Below are 20,659 nucleotides of genomic sequence, written 5' to 3' on the forward strand. Positions count from 1 at the left end.
AGGATTGTCCTTCATTGGGGGTGGTCTTTAATTTTTGGTCCTCAAAATGGGGGTCTTTAACTTTTGTCCTTTAGGCAGAATTTCAGCGTGGAAATTCTGCCTTAAGGAAAAATTTGGACGTTAAAGGCAGAATTTGCAAATTTCTACCTTAAGGTAGAATTATGCCCATGTAAATTCAACCTTAAGGAAGAATTTTACAAATCTATTCATAAAGGCAGAATTTGGGCTTTAAGGCAATATTCTGCCTTTAGAAAACTTAAAAACCACCAATTTGAAGGACAAAAATTAAAGACCACCCCAAATGAAAGACAATCCGAGAAAATAATAATTTAAAAACTACCAAATTGAGGGGCAAAAATTAAAGAATACATATACTTCAGTTATTTTTAGTTTTAACGGTTGGGTGAGTAACTATTTGGGTTAGTTTGAATTGGAACTAAAAATAGACAAATAATGGGATCAAACTTCAAATTTGAAGTTCACCCACAAAAGAAGCAAATATAAGCAAAATGGTCCATAACCTTTAAGAAACATTCCCAAACACCCCTTCTCTTTCATTCTTTATCCCTTTTGTATTCCCCATCATCTTCAATTGAACATAACAACACCTTCAAAATAAAAAATGTGGGTTGCAATGAAAAGGCCCTTAATCTTATTATTGTCTTGCATTTTTTTGTTGAGTTCTATATATATTGCTAAAGCTGAAGTTATTACTCTTACAGGCGATACATTTAATGATAAGGTAAATTAACTCTTTTTTTCTTTGTTGCTTTTATTAGTACTAATTAAATTGTTGTTCTTAGATCTACTATGGGTTATGCGATCTGTAACATGTTAGAGTTTTTAAAGTAATTACTGTTGTTTTTTGTTTTCAAGATGATATTTCATTAGTAATTGAGTAATGATATGTAAATTTGATTTGGGTTTCTGTTAATTTTAATTATTTGTTTTTTTTTTTTTTTGGTTATTCCATATTCTGTATTGCTTAGAATCTTAAAAATGTCGACGGGTGCGTGTTGAATCTTCCAAAAGTAGTATTCCGTCCGTCCCAATTTACGTGAAGTTGTTTGACTGCGCACGAAGTTTAAGAATGAAAATACGACATTCGAAATTTGTGGTCTAAAACAAATCTTAGATATTTGTGTGGCTTAAATTACTTCCTCCATCCATTTTTACTTGTCCAATATATTTAAAATAGATGTCCCTTTTTAACTATGTTTGATTGATTTCAATTTTTTGGATAGATTTATAATAAACAGGGATAATATTAGTTACTTGTCATTTTATTTATTGCTCCTTAAGGGGTGTGTGCCAAGTCAAACATGGACAAATAAAAATGGATGGAAGGATTCATTATTGTTCTTGTTTTGCTATTATGTTTTGTTTACAAGATGATATTCCATTAGTAATCGAGTGATGATATCTAAATTTGATCTGGGTTTCTGTTAATTTGGTCGTTTACTCGATGTTTTGGTTATTTTTGCCACAGTAGGAAATGAGTGTTTCCATTTGGAATAGCATGAGATGCAAGTGTCCTTGCAATGCTCTTTGTCTCGCAGATTTATTTTTGTGTGTAACGTGTTTAGGAGCTAGTCACGAAAACCACATCTGGGGTATGTTTGGTATGAACTATGAAGGAAAATATTGTTGGTAAATAAGTGGATTTCTTTATTATTTTCTAGTGTTTGGTAAGCAAGCAAAAAAAATATCAACCCAAAATCATTTATATATAATCTAGCAAAACACTATGGGGGTGGAGTGGGGTGGGGAGTGAGGGTTCGGGGGTGGCGGAGGGTGGATGGTCAAGGGGTGGGTGTTAGGGCGTTGGGTAGGTGGGGAGGAGAATGTCACTTGTGGAACTTGTTTTTTCTACTTTCCTAGAGAAAATGTTTTCCAAAACATTTTGACCAACCAAACATGGGAAAATTGGAAAACATTTCTTGGAAAATATTTTACTCCTTTCCAAACACACTCCTAGGCTCAATCCCAAGCTAGTTGGACCAGCTGCATTCGATTACAATAAATGCTCTGCTTCGGTCTATAATATGCAATACTATGTACTTAAGGACTATCTAACACTAGGTGTTCTCTAATATACTCTAGTAGTTATATCTCTAATATACTGAGTTTTTAGTAAGCACTAGAGCCGATTTGACTTAGCTAATTTAAAGTAACTGATAAGTATAGCTCTTCCTCTTTTAAGACCTTCTATCATCATGTTCTCGCATCTAAGAATCGGTGCATCTAGAGGCCTACGAACATGCCGCTAAACCATCTTAAGCCTTAGAAGTTTGTAACATATGATAAAAATAAACAAAATGGGAAAAAGAAACCTATTTCAGTTCCGGTTTGATTGTAGTTTGGTGATAGGGATGTTTTGCACTTGGTGGATATGCTGTAATCTCTGTTTACTTTGATCTAGTTTGGAGTAGGGATTACCCATTAGTGGGCACGGACTACATGTTACTAAATTAAGCAGCTATGCGTGTAACAAAATATTTAAGTTCTCCTTATGTTTTCTGCTGATTTGTTTTACCATCAATTAGTGGTCAACATTGAACCAAATAATACTTGCAGTATTGAGTTTGCCGTTGGTGTTTTTTGCAAAATTTTGAATGGTTTCCATACCATACTGATGTGTTCTTTTGGGTTTCATTTAGATAAACGAGAAGGACACTGCATGGTTTGTCAAATTTTGCGTTCCATGGTGCAAGCACTGGTAAGTCTTTTAAAACTAGTCTGATTTAGTATTTCTTCTTGTCATTGTAGAAATGGTGGGCTTGTCTGGGATATACAGGGATAACTAAATTATCGAATGTCAGCTGCATACGCTTACTAACAGAATCATGAACTGGTAGTATGATAGCCATTTCGAAACTAAACTGAAATTTTTTACTTCTGTAAAGACAAGTGTGCTTCATAAGTCTACTCTGAGGATCTAAATGATAACCAATTAGTCCAAAAATTTTCAAAAGCGACTCTTGTGACATGGTTCAAAACCATAGTTACTGTCTTCATGTTAAGCAGCATAGAACATTCTTCTATTAGCAGTGCACATATGAAGAATCCTCTTGGTAATACATGTATCTTTGCTTGGTTGTGGGCTAGGTGGCAACTATTATTGGTCAAATGCAGGAAAATCTGAAGCACGTTTTATATCATGCTAATTACCATTATTAGCATATTGCACATTTTCTTTTGTTGGATCTCTTTTAGGAAAATCGTTGCAGGTTTATATACATGGATATTTGATTAATACAATATCAAATTAAGAACAATGACAATCAATACTTTGAAGGAAGGGCTACGCTAAAGTTTATGTGTCTTAGTTTACTAGGATTCTGGTGTAAATGTTATTTTTTTACAGCATGAAAGTAACATGATAGAATCATTGATCTGTTAGATGGAAGGTCACTTAAAGGAAGGGGTATTCATAAGGAGTGTTTAAAGTTAGTTCAGCTTATAGGATGATGAATCAATCAATTCAACAGACTACAATTGGTCCTGGAAACACATTTGGAGACCCAAAATTCCACATAAAGTATCCTGCTGTGTGTGGCTTTTAGCTAAATAAGCAGTTCTGACACAGAATAATTTGATGAAAAGGGGGATACATTTATGCTCTGGATGTTTCCTATATGGAGAAACAGTAGAGACGGTTAACCATCTGTTCCTACACTGTAAGTTTACACAGTGACTCTAGAGAATATTCTTAAATCTCAAAGATATATCCTGGACCATGCCTGGCAAGGTCTCAGAGGCTCTAAAGAGTTGGGAGGAGGCAGGTTTACAGGCAAAGAGCAGAAACAGATGGAGAATTGTCCCTGCCGGCATATGGTGGGCAATATCGAAGGAGAGGAACTCTAGATGTTTTGAGAGTATCGAGAATGGAGTGCAGAAGGTGAAGTTGAATTGTATTTCACTGCTTTATTTTTGGTGTAACCAGGCTTATTCAGATGATATTGTTACCATTATTGATGTTTTAGATTCAATATACGTATAGAACTGTAGAGTCTTGGAGTACTTTTGTAGATATGGTTTCAGTACAACCTATGTACTGTTTTGCTCATATGATATATAAAATACAGCTACCAGGATTTTTTTTTTTTTTAAAGAGTACATTCCATATTAATTGTCTTTCTCCCCTCACCCTCCAACACGCCCATCCACACCACTCCCATACCCATAGCCCTCACCCCCGGGGCGCGTGTAGGCAATTTGAGCCTCGGTAAAAGTAACCGAGGGAATCTCTCGGTAAATACCGATGGACCTCTTCGGTCATTGGGGCCATCAGTATTTACTGAGAGATTCCCTCGGTTATTTTTACCAAGGCTCCAACTGCCTACGTGCCCTTTACCTAGTACCGAGGGACGTCCCTCTGTAAATCCCATAGGTAAAACAAGCTTGTGGTGGATCACCGGTCGAAAGAAAAAAAGAAGAGACAGTAAGAAGTTTTGGGTTGTTATGTAGTGAAATAATGATAGGGGGTGGGGATTTGTATTGCAGGCTACTGAGATGTGGGTGGTTAGTAATTACCATGTGAACTGGTTTAGCATATAACTGTCAACTTGGGCAATCCGTTCAATTCAAATAACACAGTTTTAATACTCAGCTCAATTTTGCAGTTCTGTCCATCAATTACTTTTTTGGTTCTACAATGTGAGGACAATTTAGGAAGATTTCAACAATTTGGGTGTCCAAACCAACACTATGCAAGTACGGAAAGCCTTATCGTTCTATCAGTAGAATAGATAGATACTCTAAATATCATGATGAACTTAGCATGGTTGATTAAGTTGTTTAATCACCGCGCTGCCCTTACTTACTCCATCTGGTTTTTAATACGATACTTCCTGTTTAGGAGTCATAGGGTTTCTTCTTCAACTACGTTTTTTTTTTCGATAGATATTTCAATTATAAAAAGTTGTCACTTATATTACTTCTTGTGTAGTTTTAAATATGTATGTCCTATCCACAATTACTGCCATTTCAATAAATATGTATGGCTGGTAGATGAAAATAAGCTTCTAGTCTCTATAGAAAAGTGTTTGCAAGTTGGACTCTTTAAAATAAAAATAAAATAAAAAATAAGGGCAGCCTGCTATGTTGGACTCTTATTACAAAAACCTGAATTCCATATCCTACTTAATCCATGAAGGATTCTCTTGAGTTTCCAAATTTAAATTGCTAAAGGTGCCTTGATGCTCCGAGAAACTTGTAGATGTGGCTTGCCTGTTCACTGCAAGTTCAGGCATATTGCCAATAAAAGTCGTTATATCATTAAGTGTGTGAGATAATTAATGGAGAGTATGATAATTGTGTTAACTTTTACCTCTGATTTCAATTCATATGATATCACAATTTTAGTTATTGATACGTTCATTGCTATATTTTCCTCACAAGGTTCTTCTGTTTTGCTAATTCTCAAACTCTTTTCAGCAAGAACCTGGGAACACTTTGGGATGATTTAGGGAAAGTGATGGAAGGGGAGGACGAGATAGAGGTGGGACAAGTTGATTGTGGTACAGATAAGCCAGTGTGTAACAAAGTTGATATCCACTCATACCCTACATTCAAACTCTTCTACAATGGAGAAGAAGTCGCAAAGTACCAAGGTAGGAAGTTTTTCCTTGAAATATATCTTAACTATCTCATAGTCAATTTAAAATATCCCCTTTCATGTTTTATAATACAAGGATACACAATTTAGATTTGTTTTTCTACTTAGCCCATCTGTATTGCTTTTCAAATTGTCCTGTGATTATACAGTTTGTGTAGAATAAAATATTGCAGTTACTGCAATAATTTGAGCGATACATGTCATGCTTCAGTTTTGTTTTTTTAAGTGAACTGAATTCTTGAACAATGAGAAATTAATTATAATATAGTGTAAAACTGTGTCAAACATATTTGGGACATCTAAAACTAGAAAGTTTGTCACGTGAATTTGGTGGAGGCAGTTATTAGCCATTTCTTGCTTAGGTGCAGGGGGACATTTAGTTATCAAAAGACTTAGCTTGCGGGCCATGTCAAACTACTCTTAGGACTGTTGTGATGAATTTATAAAGTTGAATACTTCGCTGTAAGAATTCAAAAAGAAAGTGGATAAGTAGCTGAAATGCTTGGTTAATTGCAGTCACGTTTAGGGAGATGTATGTGACTAGCAAGTCTTTACAAGTTTAGATCTTGTATAAAGTTCTATTCGTTTACTAGGGTGCTAGAGATGTTTTAAAAGGAAAGTTGATCAGTTTTTGGTAGATAATTGGAATTGGTTCGAAGGACTTGGGCATATAGTTCATTTTTGAGGTTCAATATTGAATGAGTCAACCTAGGGTTAAACCCTTTGTGCATTATAAGTTTTTTGCTAAGTTGCTCGGACTCTTCATTTTCAGTGCCGCACCCTTGTGAACACAACATGGGTGTGGGACCTATATTGGATATGGTCAACCAATTTTGGGTACTTTGACCAAAATCGACAGAGAAATTCGGGACAGATACAATGATTTTTATATCAAAACAAAAGCTAAGGTGAAATTGAACAAAATTGATTACCTTGTTTGTAGAAATTTCTATGCAGTCCTTTTCCTTATATCTCAATCCTCTGGAATTCTCCTCTTGATCAATATTTTCTCCTCGGAATACCTTCTAAGTTTTCTACATAGCGCCTCATAATTTAGACATATAACTATATTTTTATATATTTGAATTACTTTTAGCCGGATCCCAAACCCGTACCCGTATTTGGATCCATACCTCTGAGTCTCAAAGTTTAGATCATGAAGGATCTAACCTCTAGATCCACACCGGTATTGGCACCTGCACCCGAGTCCGAGCAACTTAGCTTATTTGGGTGGTAGCTCGCCATTCATGTGTAATGTTAGTGTAGATTGACCATGACGATCAAATGTTGAATTTTGCATCAAGTCTTTAGCTCAGATTTGACGTAAGTAGAGACCTAATCTTCTACTTGTATTTTCTATAAATTGCATGCGTTCCCAGTGCTCAATAAAATGCATGAAAGCGATTTAAAGTGTTTTGTGGCATTTGCATGTAGGGACGAGTGTGTGCTTGCTACACTAAGTTTTGAAAATTTGTAGGACGTGGTATATTTGTTCTATTAGTGTTACCTTGTGAACCACAAGTGACGATGGGCAAGAATCTGTTAGCTTGTTCAATCCCTTCGGTGGCATGCCTGATCACCATCTAGAAACCACCTCATTGACTTGATGTTGTCTTATTTTTGTCCGCAAAAAAAAGGTGTCTTATTTTTGTGTCTTTTTTATTTTATTTTTTTCTCTTGCGTTTTCTTCTCAATATTCATACACTTACCCTTACTCGCACCAGTGGCTGTATCGTCATGTCTCATGTCGTTTTGAGCTATTGAAATTTGAAAGTATAGTTTTTCTTCGTTCATTCTTTTACCTGTCTTAATTTGTTTCTAGGGTATCTACATACGTTCTTTTTATCTGTCTTCGTATGTATCCACATAGAAATCTTCCCACTTGTATCAAGGTGCTTTTAGCTACTTTAGCATCTATCATAACGTTAAGATTGAATAATAACCACAATTTAACTGCCTTAGTCCCTAGACAAGACGTTTGAACTCCTTTGTCCCAGTCTGTTACTGCATTTGGTCTTCTCTTTTCGTTTGATACTTGACTAATTGTCAACTGGACTATTCCAAATGATTGAGATCAATACTCTGGTCTCTTATGACAAGCTGATCTTACCACTGCGTGCCCATTAACTCGTATTTGACTGGGAATCCTCTATTTTATATCTGTTGCTGTAGGAAAGAGAGAGATTGAATCGCTGAAAATTTTTGCAATAGAAGAAGCAGAGAAAGCAGCCACAAAAGCTGTAGCTGATGATGATAAAGAGTTGTAACTGACTGTGAGGTAAAATCGAAATGCCTCTGACTTTCGTATTGCTGGACGTGAAGATCTCTTCTTTTTATCTGCATTTATATCTAAATAATTTATTACAAATTTCTCGTTTACAATTAATTTTTTGGGCCAAATTTGCAAGCGTCCTATTGAAATGTGGTTTGACACTGACAGGTAACAGGTGCAGTTTCACCGCGAGGAGTGTTTCCTAAGCAAAATCCGAAGATTTCTTCTTTTATAGTGGCACTAGATAGGCGATGGCTTCTTTTCTCCTAGTTTTCTTGTCTAGGATTTTGTTAATCCGAGTAGGCCGTCATTGGCAAACGAAAAAGGAGCTAATTTGTTAGATGATTAATGTAAACTCCGAAGATACTCGAAAGGAGAAGGGGATAATGCAGAGATGTTAGACATGAAATTTGTTATCCTTTTTGGCAAAAGAGTAACGAAGTCATATTCAGGTAATGCAGTTGTAATGACAATACCACAATATAATGCTTGAATATGATCAGAACGTGCTTTTTTTGCGTCTAGCAACAAGAAGGGAATAAATTTCTCACAGGATGAGATACAGAAGAAAATGATAAGTGGATACTTTAACACTATGCATTTCAAGAAATTACTTTGAAAATTTCATGGTCACATCTTTTTTGCATATGAAGGTGAGAGGTAAGAGTAGTTTCTGTTTTCTTTAGTTTTTATTAGAGCAATTGTGATGTGGAAGTGACGAGTGCTCGGATCTATTGTGAAATAGTTCGCACAAGAAAGGCTCAAAGCCAAGTCAAGGTTGTCAAGGGAACCTTGACGCTTCATAGGGTCTTTCTGTCTAGGTATAGGTAGTTCCCATCTTCAAAGATATGTCTATTTCGCCAAGCCTTTCTCCTAGATAGTGCCTTGATCATTACGTTTTTCGTGAGGTTAGAAACTTACCCTACAAGGAATTCTGCTATCTTAGGATGACTGTCGTTAACTGAGGCTTTGGTCACTTGTTTCCCTATTATCAGATCACCAACTTCCTTTACCTTTAGTAAACTCTCTTGATGTAGTTATAGCAAAATTAATAATGTCATGTAAACGCTTTGATATTATGCCAAGAGAAACAATGATTTACAACATAATAGTAGTATATTTTAATCGATTATAACTTGTGATCTACCTTGTTTATAGAGTGAAGCCGCTTTACCGCCTTAACATATTGAGTTTGGGAAACAATATCACCTTCACATTTTGAATTGGACAATAATTACGTTTTTACTGTTGAGGATCGTTTTTGACATTTAAAAATATATGAAATAATTCAACTCATTTCTAGCCATTGATTTAAGATCAAGGGGGTTTATTACCACATTCAAGATGTGGAGGTATTGTTTCCTAAAGAAATATGTTAAGGGGGTAAAGTGGAATTCACTCTTGTTTAAAGTTATCAGTTTAGATCTACTATAGACAATTATTGCGATATCAATTACCTTTATTTGATAGTGCAAAAAAGTTTTCATGAGATACTATAAGAGACTAGAAGTTAAAACATTTTTTTAAAATAAGCATAAAGATATGTCAATTTGCTGGTTAGGGGTCAACTGGTTAAAATTCACTATTAGTTATTTTTAGCCTATGTGATTGAAAATAGCCATCGTTATAGAGTTTCAAATTTTAGGAGTGAAGATCTAGGACATTCACAAATAAATAGTTACTTTTCAGCTCCTCCAATTACCACTATCATCGAGTTTTGTATTTTTACAAATGAAATTTTACTTATGAAATTTAATTCTACGACAATAACTATTTTTCAGAAATGGGGATAAAAAGTAATCAATGAACGCTATTTCTATTGGGGCAATGTGGGAGGAACGGTTCATTCTTGTCTCACATGAGTAGACAAAGGATAACATATTGTTTTCGTAACATTATTACTAGGAAATAACATTAAAGATTAGAATGTTTTGCTTTTGGTTGCTTAACTTTTAAGTTTGATTACATTAACAGTGTCAAAAGAGCAGAGAAACAAGGAAACATTTTAGCAACAACACTACCCGTGATCTCGGGGTTTTGTTCTAAATATACATAAATAACTTTACAAATATTGTTTGCTCATAAAATAAAGAGCTTATATTTGATATAAATAGTGTAACTATTTTTTAAATATTAATCCTATTAATGTGATTTAATATGTTTGCAGTAAATTACATGTCTTATTTTTCATTAACTAGTGTCATTGGTATTGCAATCGTAGTTATGTTTTAAATGGCTTGCTATTGTACAATTCTTTTCACAGTATTAGTGACTTGATGTATAAAAATTAAACGCTAAAATGAAACATCACCTACAAGCTCACTTGGCTGGCATTAAAGAATGTGTATTCAAAATACATACTTTATTTATTAGCTTGAAGTAAACACCTTGTACATATTAGTAAATTTTCACTTATGTCTCAGCCTTCTTCATGCCTGCTTACTATGACGCGCCTTTACTTACCAAAAACTTAGGGACATTAATGAAGACTTTACTGTAGTTTATAACTCTATTATTTTGTATATATGTATTATTATTTGTTGTCCATTGGAAGAGACCAAATTTGCTGTCCTTTGCAAGTTCTTGTCCTTTTCTTACAATTTTTTTTTTAATCACATGAAATGATATTTGATGAAAGAAAATTTGATGCTTAACCTATGTATGTCGAGTATTTCAAAATGCCTTTTAAGATATTATAATAATATAATATTGAAATTTGTCATGTCGTCTTTATAATTGAGTATCATTAAGAATGATAATAGGATTTTTTTTTGTTGAAATAGTAATAGAAATGTCATATTTAAAATATTTTTTAAATACATTAAAACAAAAAAGTATCATATAACATCAAACGAGAAAAGGAGAAAAAAATATTTTTTTAATTATATAAGCCATGGGAGACATGTTGTTTTCCACTTAAGATTCCGAGTCATCCATTTAAAAAAAAATAATAAAAAATGCTAATTTTCAACTTCTACAACCGGAGCACTCTTCAACGAACAACTCTTTTTTTAATATATTTTGTAGAAGAGTTTAATATATATTGTCGTTGAGGAAATTGAGTTAATAATTATATTTTTTTAAATCTTATGATCGTTATTATCATACATGTAACTAAATTCCAATTTCATCTTGAACATTATTAGCCGATTGATAATATCAATTACGTGTGCAAAAATATATCACTACATATTATAGATTTGTAATAATAATAAATTTAATGTAATTAATAGTAAAAGGACGTGTCGACATCGTAATGGCATAATAAAAGCACAATGTGGACATAGAATGTAATGCCACGACGCAATAATTTTGGCTTGGAGGCCAAGTAAATTTGACCAACTGCGTTCAAGACATGATGTTGGACCTCAAAATGTGATTGGTTCACTGTGGTACACTTCCCATGTGATCTAGACAACTCTTTGGATTTTTTTTTTCAGTTCGGTATTCGATATCCGCATGGTCCTATTAAATCTATATTTCCATTAGGAATCCCCCATTGAGGGACAAATCACTCTCTAATAAAGACGACTTTGTATTCAGAGATGTTCAGATCCGAGACGTCTGGTTAGGAAGGAGTACTTGCCACTCGAACTTGACAATTCTTTTTATCTTCTTTTTTTTTAGTTTTTTATTTGACATCTGTACTCGCATTAGGCCCGACTAAATCTGAATTTGCACCGAAACCGTTTTACAACCCCTAATATATTTGTCTTTATGATATTTACTGTATTTTGTATGTTGCAGCTATAACACGCTCCTTTTTTTTTAACTACAGTATATGAAATCTACACTTTGACACCTGCAATTCCGTAACGAATAGATACTTCGGCAGGAGCATAATCTATTTTCTAGTTAAATACATTACAAGATGTTTTTTTCATACTTAAATACATTACGAGGTGTTTTTTTCATACTTTGCGCATTCAGTTCTAGCTATTTTTGCACCTTTAATTTTATACTGAGGGACAAAACACTTCCTAAAAAAATAAATTTTTATCCAAAAAGGCTCAAATCCGAGACCTCAATTAGGAGCGTCTCGAATTCGACAACTTTTCCGATCTAACCATTTGATACGTAAAGCTTATTGACTCAACAAATTTGAAACACCTCATTGGTGGATGGCTAAATGGGACGGTGGGTGACAAAAAGACGAATAAAACAGCTTTCTCTTCCTTTGTAGCTAATTAAATAAAAAAAGTAATCAAAGGACAAATGTGATACTGAAAATTAAGAAATGTATTAGAGTTGACTAACTAATTTTAGAACTCATATGATATAAATCAGCCATAAATACACCCCCTTTATATTTCGAAATTGGACCTTTAACCACTCCTATATATTGAATATACCATGTAAATATTTATTTAGGCATAGTTATACACCCATTTCTTGAGCCGACGGTCTTTTGGAAACAACCTCCTCACCTGTTAAGGTGAGGGTAAGGTCTGCATACACTTTATCCTCCCCCTGGGTATGTTGTTATTGTTGTTGTTGTAGTTATACACCCATTGTATTTGTGTCACGCCCCGAACTATGGCCTGGACGTAACACGACACTCGGTGCCTGACTGCATGTGACCGAGCGAACCACATGACTTGTTGAATCATCATGATGCATAACATAAGCGGAATATAACGTGAATGCATGATGAGCCTTTATAAAACGTAGTAAGTCATAATACTTAATAAAGTACTTGTTTAAATATAAGTGAGCCAAAATGGCTATACGATTTCAAATATATGACATGACATAACTGACTTGTCTAGTCTATGAAACCTCTATCATGAGTCTGACTGGAAAGCATACTTACTGGGACAAGACCCCCAGCATACCTTTAGATGCATAATTAATCATAAAACAAAAGTTGACTAAACCCAGAATGAGATGGGGCTCGCCAATAAGCTGATACGAATGCTGTCCTACTGAGCAGATGTGTCGTCCTGTATATCAGTACCTGCATCGTGAAATGCAGGCCCCGGGGCAATAAAAGGGGACGTCAGCACATTGAATGTACTGGTATGTAAAGCAACCGAAAGAAACAACATGGGACATGGAATAACATGATAAGAACTGAAACTAAAAACTTGGACATTAACATGAGCATGAGTACATATATATATATATATATATATATATATATATATATATATATATATATATATATATATATATATATATAACATGAGTAAAACATAATAATTAGGGAGAGCATTTCATAAACCGACATATCATATCATATCACCACGTGGGTACGTGGAGTCTGGTACCTCGCCGGACCAGCAGAGCCCTCATACCTTGCCAGAGTATAAGGTAGTAAATCACCACGTGGGTACGTGGAGTCTGGTACCTCGCCGGACCAGCAGAGCCCTCACACCTTGCCCGAGTATAAGGTAGTAAGGTACCTGATGGATCCATTCAGTGTAAAATTAAGGTATCGTCTTATCTGGGCGGAGCGATCCTTATCCTACGGTGGCTACGTAGTTTCAGGCTATCTGAGCCTTCTCGGTAATTTGTGCAACTCCCAAAAACATTAACATAATATAATTGGCTAAGAAGCCCATGATTTTCGTGAATTAACTTGTACTGGCCTTGAAATCATGATTTCACGAAATAACTTGTAAACATAGTTTCATGAAATAGCTTGTAAACATAGTTTCATGAAATAACTTGTAAACATAGTTTCATGGAATAGCTTGTAAACATGTTCTTGATTTATGAGTAATACAATAGTTTATAATCATATATTTGTAATTGACTTGAAAACATGCTTATAACTTGCAGAATAAAATCATACAGTTTCATATGAACATAATGAGAACATATGAGGAAGAATTCATGATTCATGGATTAAGCTAGGATTCCTAATATCAATAATGGAAGATTAGGAATACAATAACGAACATAGATACGAAATTCGTGTACATACATACATAATTACGGGCTACCAATATGTTGGATTTAATGCCCTGGGATTTGAACTTCATAGATTTTTAGGAAACGGATCATGGGGAAGAACGTAGAGATTCCCACATGTGGATGGAAGTTCTACATACCTTAACTTCCCGCTTTTGAGCGTATCACAATGTCCTTCAATCCCTTCAACTTCAATCTATAGCAATACAAGCCATAAGGATTCTATATTAGCAACAATATCCATGGTTTGTTCATCTAAACATTTTATCAAACACTTAGTGGGCATGAAGCTCTATAACCCTCATTAATGGTGTTTTCTTCACCCAATCCCCATTATATTACTTCTAGCTAATTCTATAATCTCAATTAGATGTAATTAACATCATTCTTCATCAACCATATGAATACAACAATCCCTAGTCAACAATCCAACAACTCTAGCATAGTTCATATAATTCTCTTTATCAAACCCAATTATTATTCTCCCAAGAATTCATCAATTCACAACCATAAATGATTAAGGAGTAGAAACATTACCTTTCAAGAGTAGAAATCACAAAATCAACACCCCCAAGTTTGATCCTTATCTTAGAATGACGGCAACAACTTGTACTACACTTTATCCTTCACGAGCTTCGGGATTCAGTGCCTTAAACTTGGTTGATTTTATACTTTCTCTCTCTAATTTCCCCTCTCTATCTCACTTCCTCTCTCTAAAATCTGAAATTATGGGAAAAATGGGCTGCTAGGGTTAACATTTCCGTTAAATACCAAGGGGAAATGGGTTTGACCCAACTTGAAAATAGGTTGGGACCTTTCTGTCTTAAAACGTCCATATCTCCCTATCCCGATGTCTCCTATGAACCCACGACCTATGGTTGGAAAGGTATTTCAATTATCTACAACTTTTGTTCTTTGAGTTTTCCCCAATTTCGAAGTTATGATAGGGTTATGGCCTCCCTAAGTCAGGTGACCCGAAAGATACATACGGACCAAGATACGGTCACTCTTACGGTCCCGTAACACAAGGTACGGACCGTAACTTGGTACCGTACCTTGGTGAAAATTTCCAGTGAAGTTCTGGAAATTTTTGAGACGTTACGGTCCACTGTTACGGCCCGTAACACGTGTTACGTTCCGTAACGTCACCGTTACGCTGACAAAATTTCCAGCGAACAGTCTTCAGTAAGATGGGCATAACTCTTTGCACATATGTCTGTTTTACCCCCATAATATACCGTTTGAAAGATATTTCAAAGGGATACAACTTTCATCAAGGAAGTTTTCCCAAATTCCCAACGGATTTACACGAAAATTGACTGGAAGGCAGACGTATCGAAAACTTAGCCGATTCTAGAGGATTTCAAGTGCCTTACTATTAGCCATATTGAGACGATCATATCTCCTTGCTCCGATCTCTGATTGGCTTGGTCCTTATATCGTTAGAAAGGTATTTCTACATACTACAACTTCATTGATAGTACCTTCCCAAATTCCAAACCGATCAAGGAGTTACCGCTGCCCGAAATAGGCCTATCAACCATTTTCGCAAAACGTTCAAACTTTCAATGTTTCCACTAGAACTCTAATAATTTGAGCTTAAACTCAGTTCCAAAATGCGGGGTGTTACAATTTGAGTATCAATTTTTAACCCTCATATAATTGGAACTACTATAGAATATTAACTTGTGGTATGATTTAGTATTTTATTTGTAGGTTGAACTTGTTATAAAACAAAACTTTGTATTTTCTATCACTCAACAATTCTAACATGATTCTCACCAGACGAATCATCACTGATATCTGGCAAATGGGAATATAATTTTGCTATGAATATTATATAAACCCAAAGCTTTATCTATATATTTCGGCCTGGATCATATCACTAAAGTATAATCTTGGTAACGTTATATAATCATAAAAAGGATGTGTATAATCTATAGAAGTTGGATTTCTCAAATTACATTTTTCACTCTCTCTGTTCAATTTATGTGACACATTTTAAATTTTAAATTTCAAACTTCTAAATTTTGACCATGAATTCGAATATAGAAGCTTTACTTAAAAAAAAATTGTTTCGAACTACATAAAAAAAATACTATAATTAACAATTTAAAATAGTTAAAAGACATATAAAAGAATCTCAATCAAAGAACTACTCCCTTTGTCCCAATTTATATGATACACTTTTCATATTATTTGTCCCAAAAAATGACACATTTTTATAATTAAATAATAATTTAACTAAAAATTTCTCCTTTTACCCTTAATAAAATGATTTACAACTATATAAAAAATCTATGACTTATAAACAATTTTCAAAAGTTTTACTTTTTTTTTCATAAACACAAACGGAGAGAATAATTATGTAAAAAAATAAAAACAAACAACCTATTTTTTTCTTTTTAAATTGTCTAGAAAAATTGAGAACGCATGAAAAAATGGAACGCCGCCCTTGATTACTATTATTATGAAGAAAAAAAAAAAAATCAAAGGGGTAATTACGTAAACCGACTTATAAATAGGGCACTAAGAGAAGCCCTAGCTCACTCTCTCTATAAATAGTCCTCAATAAGCTACCGAAACCCTAATTCTCACAATTTTCACTTTTTATCTTTGCTGTGCGGCAACAAATCTCATTTTTCTTCTCAAGGTTAGATCTGTAAATTTCTACTTTCATTTTTTGTTTAGATTTATAGATTTGTATTAATTTTATGTAAATTTGTTACAATTATTTGATAGTAGCTTTGATTAATTTGATTCAAATTTGTTTGTTCGGTGATTGCAATGTTTATATATAGATTTAATAATATTCGCTTTTGAGTAATTTGATGCATATTTGTTCGATGATTGCAAATTTCTATTAGATTTGATTAATTTGATTCAAATTTTGTTCGATGATAATTTTATGCAAATTTGTTCGATGATTGCAAAGTTTGTATTAGATTTGATTAATTTGAAATTTTGTTCGATGATTTGCTTGTAGAATTGATGCAAATTTGTTCGATGATTGCTTAGTTTCTTCTATAAATTGGTACTAGGTTCGATTAATTTTATTCAAATTTTCAAAAAAAAAAGATATAAATTTGTTTGATGATTGCTTAGTTTCTATAAATTAATTCTAGGTTCGATTAATTTTTTTAAAATTTTCAATTAAAAAAATTGATACAAATTTGTTTGATGATTGCTTAGTTTCTATAAATTTGATACTAGCTTTGATTAATTTGATTCAACTTTTCAGTTTCAAAAATAAAGTTTGATTCAAACTTTATATTTGTTGATATTATTAATAAATCTGTTAAATATTTATAGAAACTTGATTGCTAATCTTATTGTTAGTAATTGTAATATATTAATTTGATATTACTATAGAAATTCATAAACTTCAATTTTTTTTTTTAAAAAAAATATATATATATGATTCAAGTTTGTTTGGTGATTTCTCAGTTTCTGTAGATTTTGATAGTAGCTTTGATTAATGTGATTAAAATTTGTTGGATGATTTAAAAAATTATCATTTGCATATTTAGCATACTCTAATGTCTAATTTTAATTGAAAATGTTTCAAAATATGTGTTAAATTCGTAGTCTACAAACATACTAAATCAGTTTGTTAATTTGTGTTGTACTTCTATATTCTAGTCCTTAATGTGACTTGGCAGCGTGGTGTTCTTTTTCAATTATATTTAAAAAGCAATATTCCATATTTGATTTTTGGTTCCTGATATGTATGCTTGGCTTTTCTCTGTGTGAATTGTAAGATTGTTGTGGACGTAGAGCGGAGAAACTTTTTGGCTGCTTTTGACATGTCAGACTTATTTTTTGTGTATCGGTAGTTTAACTGAGAGATCTCTGGTTTCTATTATTGCAGTCTTTTAGTTGATCAACATGGGTAAAGAGAAGGTTCACATCAACATTGTGGTTATTGGCCATGTCGACTCTGGAAAATCGACAACCACTGGTCACTTGATCTACAAGCTAGGTGGTATTGACAAGCGTGTTATTGAGAGGTTTGAGAAGGAAGCTGCTGAGATGAACAAGAGGTCATTCAAGTATGCCTGGGTGCTTGACAAGCTCAAGGCCGAGCGTGAACGTGGTATCACTATTGATATTGCCTTGTGGAAGTTTGAGACCACCAAGTACTACTGCACTGTTATTGATGCTCCTGGACACAGGGACTTTATCAAGAACATGATTACTGGTACCTCCCAGGCTGACTGTGCTGTCCTCATTATTGACTCCACAACTGGTGGTTTTGAAGCTGGTATCTCAAAGGATGGACAGACCCGTGAGCACGCATTGCTTGCTTTCACCCTTGGTGTCAAGCAAATGATTTGCTGCTGTAACAAGGTGTGCTGTTGCCCCTAGTTGATGTTATATTAAGAATGATATTTCATGTTTGCTAATACGTCTTGTTCCTATGAAGAGTGATATTTCATGTTTGCTAATATGTTCTGTTCCTTCTGCAGATGGATGCTACCACCCCCAAGTACTCCAAGGCTAGGTATGATGAAATCGTGAAGGAAGTTTCTTCCTACCTCAAGAAGGTTGGTTACAACCCTGAGAAGGTCCCCTTTGTCCCCATTTCTGGTTTTGAAGGAGATAATATGATTGAGAGGTCTACCAACCTCGATTGGTACAAGGGCCCAACCCTCCTTGAGGCTCTAGACCAGATTAATGAGCCCAAGAGGCCATCAGACAAACCCCTCCGTCTTCCACTTCAGGACGTTTACAAGATTGGTGGTATTGGTACCGTACCTGTTGGTCGTGTTGAGACTGGTGTGATCAAGCCTGGTATGGTGGTAACGTTTGGCCCTACTGGTCTGACAACTGAAGTCAAGTCTGTAGAGATGCACCATGAAGCTCTCCAGGAGGCACTCCCTGGTGACAATGTTGGGTTCAACGTTAAGAATGTTGCTGTCAAGGATCTCAAGCGTGGTTATGTTGCCTCAAACTCCAAGGATGACCCAGCCAAGGGGGCAGCCAGCTTCACCTCCCAAGTCATCATTATGAACCATCCTGGACAGATTGGAAATGGATATGCACCGGTGCTCGACTGTCACACTTCCCACATTGCCGTCAAGTTCTCTGAGATCTTGACCAAGATTGACAGGCGTTCTGGTAAGGAACTTGAGAAGGAGCCCAAGTTCTTGAAGAATGGTGATGCTGGTATGGTTAAGATGGTTCCTACCAAGCCCATGGTTGTTGAGACCTTTGCTGAGTACCCACCATTGGGTCGTTTTGCTGTGAGGGACATGCGTCAAACTGTTGCTGTTGGTGTTATCAAGAGTGTTGACAAGAAGGACCCGACTGGTGCCAAGGTCACCAAGGCTGCTCTGAAGAAGAAATGAACTATGCAGTTCAATTCTGGAGTTACCCGAGATATCTGCTATTGCTATAATAAAGCGTGTTATGGTGTTCTTGTTTTTGTTAATCGTGCTGTTTTTGTTCGGTCTTTAATGTGGTTGTTAGGTTCTCGTTTTCTCCCTTGTATGTCAGGTATCCTTTCTGAGAATTGGGTGCTGGACAGGCGGTGGCGAGAAAGATGAGGTTTTGTGTTTTGGATTTTCTTTTGAGGTGCCTTGTTTTTATACAAGGCGGCAGGAGTTTTGTTATTTGTGTTGCTTTAAATACTTAAATTCGAACTTTTATATTTTTGTGGTGAATGTCTTCTCTTGCATTATCCTGTTCCTCTCTTGATGTGGTTTGGTTTGCCTAAACCTTTTGTTGGTTTGTTGTGTTTATCGTATTTAGAATTGGCCTTTTGCTTTAGACCAGCAAATCCTATATTTTGTCACTCAATGACATACTTCCTAAGAATTGATGTAAGTACAAATCTTGATGCAATCGGGCTTATGAAAGCGAGTTCACTTATATGGAAAGAAATTGTGTGATAAGTTGCCTGGTGCTCATATTTTGTTGAACCAGTTCATTCCTTTGATTTTGCGTTTTATGAGCATCCAATTAGTCTGAAGGTGAATTTGTTTGCGTGTCAAGAGTGCATGATTGCGAATTTTCCCAAGTTTTTGGCATTGTCATGAGAGCATCTCTGCAATCGTCTCGATTTGTCTTTCCTTTAACTTTTCTTGGGCTCGACTGTGTTCTCAGTTTGTATTTACTTGTATTTCTAGCTGCGATGTTTCATCAGTTGAAAATGCTGCAACAATTCCAGTGGAAATGAGACGATTTTGTGTATGTAACTTGTTCATGCCAAAATCGAAACCATTCTTTTTTAGTTATTGTCAATTATGAGTGTAACTTCATTCAATCTTCTTTGCTTTTGGAGAACTCTAAAATAGAAAGTTTGGCCTCATGGTATAATGCTTTCACCATCTATCTCTTTTTTTGATAATCGAGAAATTTCATAGGGTTAATGGTGCAAGGTTCGAAACTTAGTGAATATTGGGTTAGTCCTTTTAGAGCTTGTCGTGAGAATTTTTACGTAGCCAGATTGCTACAAACTTGGTCCAACTACTAGGCCAGATAATCCACTTGATCATTTTCGTCCCACGAGTCGAGGAACAAAAAGATCATCAAACCTTCTGATCATTCGCCAACAACTTTTCTCTTTTCTTTTCATGACAGTTGGTGTCTGGATCAGCTCGCGTGCAGCTCAGCTATTTCATTGAATACTTGCTATCTCTCACCAACATGAATACCAATTAACTCTTACCAACAAAGCCTAGATAGGTGGAAAAAAATTACCTAGCATTACAATCATTCGGTAATGATCAAGGTTGCTCTTGTTCTTAGATCAGAGCACAACAATTCTGTGAAAAATATTTAGAGGCCTAACAGTGGTTGCAACTATACAAGGGATATGGTCAACAACACATTGTATAAGCTGTGAA

The 20,659-nt window shown here is 34.9% G+C and overlaps 2 protein-coding genes across 2 annotated transcripts; both read left to right on the top strand.

Annotated features, from left to right (window-relative positions):
- Window positions 1-549: 549 nt before the first annotated feature.
- On the top strand, window positions 550-8,416 carry LOC132600367 (protein disulfide-isomerase 5-1). Its single transcript, XM_060313474.1, has 5 exons — window positions 550-742; window positions 2,661-2,719; window positions 5,440-5,615; window positions 7,793-7,898; window positions 8,061-8,416. Exons 1-4 carry the CDS (start codon window positions 623-625, stop codon window positions 7,885-7,887), a joined length of 450 nt encoding a protein of 149 aa, XP_060169457.1. The 5' UTR covers window positions 550-622; the 3' UTR covers window positions 7,888-7,898; window positions 8,061-8,416.
- A 7,885-nt stretch (window positions 8,417-16,301) lies between these two features.
- Window positions 16,302-19,474, top strand: LOC132600368 (elongation factor 1-alpha-like). The gene is made up of 3 exons (XM_060313475.1): window positions 16,302-16,461; window positions 17,680-18,158; window positions 18,278-19,474. The coding sequence occupies exons 2-3, from the start codon at window positions 17,697-17,699 to the stop codon at window positions 19,157-19,159; spliced, it is 1,344 nt and encodes a 447-aa protein (XP_060169458.1). The 5' UTR covers window positions 16,302-16,461; window positions 17,680-17,696; the 3' UTR covers window positions 19,160-19,474.
- Window positions 19,475-20,659: the final 1,185 nt, after the last annotated feature.

The sequence above is a fragment of the Lycium barbarum genome, chromosome 6, assembly GCF_019175385.1.
Source record: "Lycium barbarum isolate Lr01 chromosome 6, ASM1917538v2, whole genome shotgun sequence".
Lineage (NCBI taxonomy): Eukaryota > Viridiplantae > Streptophyta > Magnoliopsida > Solanales > Solanaceae > Lycium > Lycium barbarum.